The 10,491-nt window shown below is 57.6% G+C and overlaps 1 protein-coding gene across 1 annotated transcript in view; it reads left to right on the plus strand.

The window, feature by feature from the left end:
- NPEPL1 (aminopeptidase like 1) overlaps positions 1-10,491 on the plus strand; it is a 24,558-nt gene that overhangs the window by 12,847 nt on the left and 1,220 nt on the right. Inside the window, exons 7-11 of the mRNA XM_040638525.1 lie at positions 568-645; positions 8,290-8,390; positions 9,259-9,382; positions 9,650-9,826; positions 10,349-10,459. Coding sequence (XP_040494459.1) covers positions 568-645; positions 8,290-8,390; positions 9,259-9,382; positions 9,650-9,826; positions 10,349-10,459 — 591 coding nt within the window. The remainder of the gene's footprint in view (positions 1-567; positions 646-8,289; positions 8,391-9,258; positions 9,383-9,649; positions 9,827-10,348; positions 10,460-10,491) is intronic.

Consider the following 10,491-nt stretch of genomic DNA (forward strand, 5'->3'; position numbering starts at 1 on the left):
GCCGTGTTGAGCGGGAATCATAGGGCTCCCAAGAGCCGGGGTGCTTAGCAGTGGCACTGCTGACCCAGCAGAGCAGGTGGCCTCGGGGAGCAGGCTTCTGGGAGAGGCGGTGCAGGGGAGCAGGTCAGGTGTCCCGAGAGCTCCCAGCTCAGGGTGAGGGTCTCGAGTGTACTTGTCAGCTGAGGGCTGAGGAACGGGAAACGGGAAAATGGGAAGGCTGACACCATGGAGGGGAGGAGGCAGGCCACAGCCCGCGTGGCAGCTTTAGGCAGCTCCCCGGGTCCTCTTCCCCTCCCACCTCTGGATCATCAGGTAACCCAAAGCTCTGCTCCAGCGAAAAGAGCCCATTGCCTTTGGCCGTTCTGCCCCGTTGCTTCTGGAGACCAGCCACTCGACCAGTGGGAGTTTCTTGGGTTCTGTGTGTGCTCTGGGGACACGGCACCGGCTTCCACAGGTCTGGGGGAGCTGCTCTGGGGCCCTTGTGCACTGGGCAGGGGCAGGGCACTGTTGCCAGCGTGGCCGACATGCACTCACGCTCCACTTGGTGCCCCTTTGTGCCCCCTGCAGACCACCATGCCTGGGATGAAGAGGGACTGCGGGGGTGCTGCGGCCGTCCTGGGGGCCTTCAGAGCTGCCATCAAGCAGGTGAGTGCGGCCCCGCCCCCTGCAGTCCTCGGAGGGGAGGGCTCCCTGATATGAGCTGTCCCTCTTTCTCCCCCAGGTCCCCACCCGGTGCTCCTGAGTCCCCGCAGCTCTGTGTCTCTCCCCCCTCTGCACTGGCACGTTGGGCACCCCTGGGCTCCCAGGGTTTCCTGCCTTCCGCCAGGGCTCCTCTGCCTGAATGTCACCTCTTCTAGGGGTGTCACGTCTCCTGGGGGTGTCACCTCTTCTGGGGGTGTCACCTCTCCTGAGAGTGTCACCTCTGCCTGGATACATGGACTTTCCTTGAGTGTGTCTAGCCATGTGGGCCACTTGGAGTCTGGCTATATCAGGCCCCCCATGAGTGCTTGTTCAGTGAAGAAGCCTGACCTAAAACCACGTGGCACGAGCGTGACCACTGTGCTGGGCCCCAGACCAAGCTCATGGGCACAGGCCTTCCTGGCTCCCCTCCCAATAGCCTTCCTCCGAGTCACCACGACCCCTAAGAAATGGTTATCGATGGGCCGTGTCATGGGACTGCTGTGCGTGCCAGTGGGGACCCAGGGCTGCGTCTCCACGCTCCACGGACCAGCCGTCCGGGGTCTGTCACGGCCCGGGGGGCAGGGGCTGTCCTCTAGCGTGCAGCAGTGCCCGTCTGGGCGGGAAGGGTGGCCGCACACGGCTGCCAGGTCTCTGGGAAGGGAAGCTGCTTTGGGCTGCCCCCGCCACGGCGGCAACTCCTAGGACTGCGGTCTTGACCCGGTGTCACGGAGGCTGCAGTGTCCAGCCGCGCCGGTGTGAGCCCGAAAGGGAAGGGCCCCTCAGGAGCAGGCTTTCCCGCCTGGCCTGCCCGCTCTCGGGCCGGGCTTTCCGTGTAGGGGCCTGGGGAGGGGCCGGCTGGCCTTTGTGAGCCGTGACCAGGCAGAAGGGGACTGGGGTGTGCCTTGGGAATAGCCTGGCCGACCCCTTGGAACAAAGGTGTCCTGGGGAGCCAGAGGGGCCCCCAGCCCCGCACGCTCTGTACGGCAGACATGGCTCGTTCACACCAGCACAGCAAGCAGCAGGGCCCCCCATGCACAACTGGAATCCGATTCCTGAGCGAGGGAGCCCCCGCTTAAGGTGCCAGCTGGCTGTGGCTGTGCCCCCTGTGTCTGTCCCGGGGAGGTCGCGGACACCCGCCCGCTGAAGGATCTTGTGTTCAGGAGGCCAGCCAGGAAAGCACAGGCCCCTCAAGCGCTCCGGGGTGTGGAGGGCTCCTCCCCAGGAGCACTGCGGGGCTCACCCGGGGCATCACCTCGTCCCAGAGGCTCCGCTCCCGTCAGAGGCCAAAGGCTGTAAAGTGGGAGGAAGTGAGGATTCCAGGGAGGCCTTGGGTGAGGGCCTCTGGAGCCCAAAGCCCCAGTGCCATAAAAAGCATTTAGTCAGCAGGTGCAGTGTCCCGACGGCCGTGGCAGCGGCCCACCTCCTTGTGGCTACTCCTCAGGGGCCCGGCCTTCACCTCACTGCATGTGGGACCTTCCTTCCCCGCGGGGCTCCCTGTGCCGAGGCCCCTGGAGGTAGACTTACAAGGAAACCGGAATGGTCTTGGCAAACAGTTTCTAGGTCCGGCTGGTCAGAAGCCCAGCCTGTTGCCGGGAGGAGCAGACGTCCCGGGACGCGGGAAGGGCTCTGGGGGCGGGTGGGCGTGGGGGCTTCTGGCCAGGTGGAGGGGGCTGGCACCACCACGAGCCAGGCCCAGCAGGCCCCCCCGGGGTCTCTCCCGAGCGGAGCCCCCGCCACGGTCCACCGTGAGCAGTAGTCAGGCCGGAGCCCCGAGGCAGGGTCGTGGCCGAAGGCGCCCTGGCCCCCTCGCTGGCCGCAGAGGAACCAGGAGCCGGCATTCGAGGAGGCACCGGCCTCACTCAGCACCGCCGGCCTGGCTCCTGCCACCTGCCCGCCTAGAGCCTGGCTGCCTCGGTAGATGAGCTTGTCAGGACCCCAGGGGACAGGCCCGGCCATAAGGTGCTCACGGGGTGGCTCTTCCTGAGGGGAACAGCTGCTTGTGGGTGGTTCATGGGAGACATCCGGAGGGCTCACGTGGCCGCACTCTGGCATTGTCTCCCTTCATACCGGTCACTGCTCCAGCGGAGCGTCTGTCCCAGCATCTGGACAGGCTGGCTGGGAAGGGCCCCAGCAGGTAGAGGGTTCAGGACTCCAGCTCCCTGTTCCCAGAGAGCCACGTGGCAATTAGCATTGATTCATCAGCTGGTGGCCACGAGCGGTCTAGGGACTGTCAGGACCCCCCTCCACCCCCAAGGGTGCTGCTGTGGGCTGCTGAGGGCCCCCTACACCCCCCCCCAGGGTCACGGCCTAGAGGCTCCCATCCTTGTTTTTTTAATTCAGTTAATTAGCATATAATGTATTGTTGGTCTCAGAGGCACAGGTCTGTGACTCATCAGTTGCAGGTGACGCCCAGGCGCCCAGCGCGCCTCACCTCCCGTGCCCTCCTTCACGCCCATCCCCCACCCCTCCCCTCCAGCAACACTCACTTTGTTTCCTGTGATTAAGAGTCTCTTACGGTTTGTCTCCCTCTCTGATTTCATCTTGTTTTATTTTTTCCTCTCTTCCCCTATGATCCTCTGCTTTGTTTCTTAAATTCCACATATGAGTGAGACCACATGATAATTGTCTTTCTCTGACTGATTTTGCTCAGCATCATACCTCTAGTTCCATCCACGTTGTTGCAAATGGCAAGATTTCATTTTTTTCTGATGGCTGTGTAATATTCCATTGTATATATGAACCATATCTTCTTTATCCATTCATCTGTTGATGGACATTTGGGCTCTTTCCGTAGTTTGGTTATTGTGGACATTGCTGCTATGAACATTGGGGTGCAGGGGCCCCTTTGGATCACTACATTTTTGGGGTAAATACCCAGTAGTGCAATTGCTGGGTCGTAGGGTAGCTCTATTTTCAACTTTCTGAGGAAGCTCCACGCTGTTTTCCAGAGTGGCTGCACCAGCCTGTATTCCCACCAACAGTGTAGGAGGGTTCCCCTATCTCCACATCCTCTCCAACATTTGTTGTTTCCTGACTTATTAATTTTAGCCATTCTGACCAGTGTGAGGTGGTATCTCGATGTGGTTTTTGATTTGTGTTTCCCTGATGCCGAGTGATGCTGAGTGATATGGAGCATTTTTTCATGTGTCTGTTGGCCATGTGAATGTCTTCTTCGCAGAAATGTCTGTTCATGTCTTCTGCCCATTTCTTGATTGGATTATTTGTTCTTTGGGTGTTGAGTTTGATAAGTTCTTTATAGATTTTGGATACTAGCCCTTTATCTGATAAGACATTTGCAAATATCTTCTCCCATTCTGTGTGTTGCCTCTTTGTTTTAATGACTGTTCCCTTTGCTGTGCAGAAGCTTTTTCTCTTGAGGAAGTCCCGATAGTTCATTTTTGCCTGTCTCCCTTGCCTTTGGAGACCTGTCTAGCAAGAAGTTGCTGTGGCCGAGGTTGAAGAGGTTGCTGCCTGTGTTCTTCTCTAGGATTTATATGGATTCCTGTCCCACATTAGGTCTCTCATCCATTTTGAGTCTATTTTTGTGTATGGCGTAAGAAAATGGTTTCATTCTTCCACATGTGACCGTCCAGTTTTCCCAGCACCATTTGTTGAAGAGACTGTCTTTTTTCCATTGGACATTCTTTCCTGCTTTGTTGAAGATTAGTTGACCATAGAGTTGAGAGTCTGTTTCTGGGTTCTTTCTTCTGTTCCATTGATCTATGTGTCTGTTTTCATGCCAGTACCACGCTGTCTTGATATCACAGCTTTGTAATAGAGCTTGAAGTCTGGCATTGTGACGCTCTCAGCTCTGGTTTTCTTTTTCAACATTCCTTTGGCTATTCAGGGTCTTTTCTGGTTCCATACAAATTTTAGGATTATTTGTTCCAGCTCTGTGAAAAAAGTTAATGGTATTTTGATGGGGATGGCATTGAATGTGTAGATTGCTCTGGGTGGCACAGACATTTTAACAATATTTGTTCTTCCAGTCCATGAGCATGGACCGTTTTTCCATTTCTTTGTGTCTTCCTCAATTTCTTTCATGAGCATTCTATAGTTTTCTGAGTATAGATCCTTCACCTCTTTGGTTATGTTTATTCCTAGGTATCTTATGGTTTTGGGTACAATTGTAAATGGAATGGACTTCTTAATTTCTCTTTTTTCTGTCTCAGTGTATAGAAATGCAACTGGTATCTGTGCATTGATTTTTATATCCTGCCACTTTGCTGGAGTCCTGTATGAGTTCTAACAATTTTAGGGTGGAGTCTTTTGGGTTTTCCACGTAAAGTATCATCATATCTTCTGCAAAGAGTGAGAGTTCGACTTCACTTTACCAATTTAGATGCCTCTTATTTCTTTGTGTTGTCTGACTGCTGAGGCTAGGACTTCTAGTACTGTATTGAACAACAGTGGTGATAGCAGACATCCCTGCCATGGTCCTGACCTTAGGGGAAAAGCTTGCAGTTTTTCCCCATTGAGACTGATATGCTCTGTGGGCTTTTCATAGATGGCTTTTACGATATTGAGGTGTGTTTCCTCCATCCCTGCACCGTGAAGAGTTTTAATCAAGAAAGGATGCTGCACTTTGTCAGATGCTTTTTCTTTTTCTTTTTTTTTAAAGATTTTATTTATTTATTCGACAGGATAGAGACAGCCAGCGAGAGAGGGAACACAAGCAGGGGGAGGGGGAGAGGAAGAAGCAGGCTCCTAGCGGAGGAGCCTGATGCGGGGCTCGATCCCATAACGCCAGGATCATGCCCTGAGCCGAAGGCAGACGCTTAACCACTGTGCCACCCAGGCACCCCAGATGCTTTTTCTGTATCTATTGAGAGGACCATATGGTTCTTGTCCTTTCTTTTCTTCATGCGCTGTATCACACTGATTGATTTGCAGATGTTAAACCACCCTTGCAGCCCAGGAATAAATCCCGCTTGGTCGTGGTGAACAATCCTTTTAATGCACTGTTGTATCCTACTGTCTGGGATCTTGGTGAGAATTTTGGCATCCATATTCATCCGGGATATGGGTCTGCAATTCTCCTTTTTGGTGGGGTCTTTATCTGATTTTGGGATCAAGGTAATGCCGGCCTCATAGAAAGAGTTTGGAAGTTTTCCTTCCGTTTCTATTTTTTGGAACAACTTCAGAAGAATAGGTATTAATTCTTCTCTAAATGTTCGGTAGAATTGCCCTGGAAGCCATCTGGCCCTGGGCTCTTGTGTGTTGAGAGATTTTTGATTACTGATACAGTTTCCTTGCTGGTTATGAGTCTGTTCAGGTTTTCTATTTCTTCTTGTTTCAGTTGTGGTGGTTTATTCGTCTCTAGGAATGCGTCCTTTTCTTCCAGAATGCCTAATTTCTTGGCATCTAGTTGCTCATGATATGTCGTTATAATTGTGTTTCTCCAGTGCTGGTTGTGATCTCTCCTCTTTCATTCATGATTTTATTTATTTGGGTCCTTTCTCTAGAGGCTCCACTCTTAACTCCAATTTTTGTAGGCCTTGATGTGAGCCACACGATAACTAATGGTGGTGATGGCTTAGAACCCACAGAGTAAACTAAGAATCTGCACGTCCATAAGTAGGAACCAAGCGTTGAATGAATAAGTAAGTAGGGGAGGGGAGCAGTGTTTCTCCAGAGAACCTCCGCGAGCCCACCGCAGAGGAGGGACAGAAAGAGCAAGTCGCTGTGGGTCAGACAGCACCGTAAGAGCGAGCAACAGCTGCTGGAACCCAAGTGCAGAAATGCCTTGGGGGCCAAATGGCTGGCATGGCCGGGAGTGACTTAGAGGGACTCTGCCCAGCGGGATCACTGTGTCCCCGCGGCGTCACCAGGACAGGGGCCCCGTGCACGATGCACCTCTGAGACGAGGTCCCTGGAAGAACATGGCAGGTCTCTGGGCATCCTGCCAAGTGCAGGTGGGGAGTGCAGGCCCCAGGAGACAGCAAAGCGTGAGGTCACCAAAGACGGTGGGAGGACCTCAGGAGTCCCATTGAGGAGACTGAGGTGATGGCTAAGTCCGTGTACCCAGACTGGATCTGATCCCCAAGTCAGTGGTGACTCCCCAGTGCAGACCAGCACATGGGGTGCACCAGGCGTTAGCATTGCGGGGGAGAGGGGTCAGTCAGGGCTATCCAGGCATTATTTATACCGTTTTTGCCACATTTTCTGTAAGTTTGAAATGATCTCAAAATTAGATGTCCTAACGTTTTTTAGAAGGCAAGGATGTGCGATGCCACGTTGGGCTTGCTGGGAGCAGGCAGCACCTGGTTCTGGGGCGGCCGTGACCCTCCAAGCCTTACGTAGCTGAAACCTCGTCTGCCTGCAGTGTTTCAGTCCCTCCGGGGATCCCGAGCCCTGTGTGTCTCGCTCCTGCACCCCAATACCTGCAACACGAGCTTGGAAGCACTCGCCCAAGGCCCGCAGCACCCTCTAAGCCGGCCTTCCCAAGCGGGACCCCCCCACTAGAAGCAGCAGCCCCCAGACCTCCTGAATCCGAAGTCTGGGTGGGGAGCATTAGACCGGTTGAGGTTGGGCACCGTGGTCTCTCCTCACCGCCCTGCTGTCCTGCCACAATGTGATGCTTGCTCGTGCTCTGCAAACTCCTCTCGCCTCCGGGCCCACACCCAGCATGGCTCTCTGGGAAGACGTCGGGGCTCCCCTCCTGCCCTGGTGAGGTCCACCCACCCGTCTAGCTTCAGAGCCCCTGGGGTCACCCTGTTGTTTCAAGGCCACAGGTTGTCGCCGTTCATTTAATCGCAGCCACTCTTGGAGGGGTCTTCGAGCCCCCAGGCAGCAAGGGGGTGCTTTCCCGGGCACTGGGGGGGGCCTCAGGCTCAAAGCCGTGCCAGCCAGGTGCCACGGCTCCAGCCCGTGCTGCAGGCCCGTGCTCGCCTTCGCTGAGGGCTCTGCCCCTGGGATAGAAGACGCACGTGTTGCAGAGATGAGGCCGGATCTGGCAGAGCTGTGTGTGAGAACCCGCAGGCGGCGGGAGCGGCCCCGTGCCTGGGGAAGACATGGCCTGGCTAAGGGCGCGGGTCCGGGAGCAAAGGACGGGCAGGGACGGGGTGTGGGACCTCTACTCCCCCTCCCACTGCCCCCTGGGCGAGGCCTGCTTGTGGTTTTCTGGGGCAGGTTCAGGACCCGTGTGGGGAGGAGACCACCTCGGCCTGTTTCATGCACATTTCTCAGTGCACAGACGTCACGTTTGGGCGTTAGAAAACTGACTCCACACCTCAGGTTCTGTAGCCACCTCCCCCAGCCCCCGTGCAGCTGCCTGTGTGTGGCTTGCTTTTGTACAACGGTGCTGAGCTCGGCGGATTTGTGCAGTGAGAGACATCGATCGCTGACCACGCTTTGTGGACAGGGGCTGAGCTAGCAGCCCGGCTCGTGCCCTGGGTATGTGGTTGAGCCAGGATTAAAGCTGGGAGCCCAGCCCCACTCCTGGGCTCATTTCTGCATTGTTGGGCTCTGGTGGAGGCAGGACTCCCCAGATGGGGTGCCGCCAGGACTGCTCAGGGCTCTGTCCCCGGGGGTGGAAGACTCCGGCCTAGCCTCCCTCCTCCACGCACGGCCACCTGTAACCGGAGCCTCTGCCCATGTTCCCTCCAGGGTTTCAGAGACAGCCTCCACGCTGTGTTCTGCTTGGCCGAGAACTCTGTGGGTCCCAACGCTACGAGGCCAGACGACATCCACGTGCTGTACTCAGGAAAGTAAGCCCGCTAGGCTAGAACATGCGGGGGGCCCTCTCCTTCCCAGCGCTAGGCTGGTCAGCCGGGGGGCTGATTTCACCCTGCTCGCTCCAGCCAGAGGCACATCCCGTGGGGAGGGTACCTGTCAGGCAGGTAGGGCAGCGGGCTGCTTGCTCCCAGGGGCCCGGGTGGGGGGGGTCGGCTGCATCACTGGACAAGGTGTGGGGCTCCCTCACGGTGCCTGGCTTCGGATCCACCCTGCCTTAGTGGGATGAGCCCTTCCCAACCTTTAGGCTTAAAGTTCTTTGTACATCTGAAGCCTTGCCCCCGCCGCCCGATTCCCTACTCGGGGGCCCTCCCTGCATTTCCCCCTTGAGGTCAGCCCTTGGACTGCTCCTTCTCAGCTACGAAAGGACATGCCTAGAAGCCAGTGGGCAGCAGCCAGAGGAGCAGGTGGCCCAGATTCACAATAAGAGAGTCCACTCAGCTCCCCATACAAGGGTGCCTGTCCCCAGGGTGACCCCAAGAGGTGTTTCCCCTTTTGCATTTACCCAGTGCCTGGCATTGTGGGCCAAGGGCTGGCACGGCACAGGTTATGCTACTCATACAACCCTGTTCTCCCATCTTACATACAGAGAAACCGAGGCACAGGGGGCTGGGCAGCTTTCCTGGCTCCCCACTGGAAGGCAGTGGGGTGGGATTGACCCGATGCCCTGTGCTCCGGCCCCTGGCTGTGCAGTGCTGCAGGGGGATGGGAGTGGCCCTGCCCTCCGGAGACGGGTAGCTGGAGGGAAGAGGGCTCTAAGTGGAGTCTCCCCAGTTCCGAAGGGACTCACTCGCAGTGCCCCAGGGAGCACCATCCCTGAGCCGGGTCTCTGCTGTGCCCCAGGACTGTGGAAATCAACAACACTGACGCGGAGGGCAGGCTGGTGCTGGCAGACGGTGTGTCCTACGCCTGCAAGGACCTGGGTGCAGACATCATCCTGGACATGGCCACTCTGACCGGAGCTCAGGTGGGCCACCTGGACTCCGGGGATGGCGGGGGGCTGGTGCGCTCCCCGAATCATCATGGCCTGGCCCAGGAGGCTGGGGAGCTTATCCCTGGTGCCCAGCGCGGTGCAGGTGCCAGAGTCCGTGGGCTGGGTCCCAGCGCCTGGACAGCTTAGGAAGTGTCCCCCTGGTGGCACGCTCACACTCTTGTTTCTTCCCTTCTTTGCTTCTCGCTGCCTCTCCATCTTCCCCGTCTTCTGCCTGCGGCTGCGGCCCGGCCACCCTCCCAGGGCATTGCCACGGGCAAGTACCACGCCGCCGTGCTCACCAACAGTGCGGAGTGGGAGGCAGCGTGCGTGAAGGCCGGGAGGAGGTGCGGGGACCTGGTGCACCCCCTGGTCTACTGCCCCGAGCTGCACTTCAGCGAGTTCACCTCGGCTGTGGCCGACATGAAGAACTCCGTGGCGGTAGGTATCCAGCGGCGCCCATGCTGCGGGGAGCGCAGCAGGCAGAGCCCTGCCCTCGGGGAGCCCAAGACACAGCAGCAGTGTGGACGAGGGTCCTCCCCCCCCCAGTGGGGTCCCAGATCCTCACTCAGGATGGAAGCGTCCAGAGCGGGGACGTGTCTCTCCCTGGTCTCCCCGCCAACGCATCCACCATGACAGGCGCCGGGGGTCCCCTTTGCGCTCCAGGGTCTGCTCGTTTGCCAGCTGCCCCGTCGCCCCAGGGTGAAGGCAGACCCCTTAACCCACATGCAAGGTCCTTGGGGTCCCTCTGTGCAGTCTCCTGACAGGGGGCCCCCCTGCCCCTGGGACCCCTTCTTGCAGCCACCAGGGGAGGCTGTGGCCGAGGACGGTGTGGTCGAGAGGGCGTGGGGTGCCCGCTCGTGTCCAAGGGGAGGTAGCCCTGAACGCACTTTGGTGGAGCCCCTCCCCACGCCCCCACTGCCGGGAGCAGAAAGGTCACCTTGTGTCCTGCTGTCCCCCCAGGACAGGGACAACAGCCCCAGCTCCTGTGCTGGCCTTTTCATCGCCTCACACATCGGCTTCGACTGGCCCGGGGTCTGGGTCCACCTGGACATCGCCGCCCCGGTGCACACCGTGAGTCCAGGCTCTGCCGTGGTGCCCTCGTC

Source organism: Ursus maritimus, unplaced genomic scaffold (assembly GCF_017311325.1).
Source record: "Ursus maritimus isolate PB19 unplaced genomic scaffold, ASM1731132v1 scaffold_22, whole genome shotgun sequence".
In the NCBI taxonomy this organism is placed as follows: domain Eukaryota; kingdom Metazoa; phylum Chordata; class Mammalia; order Carnivora; family Ursidae; genus Ursus; species Ursus maritimus.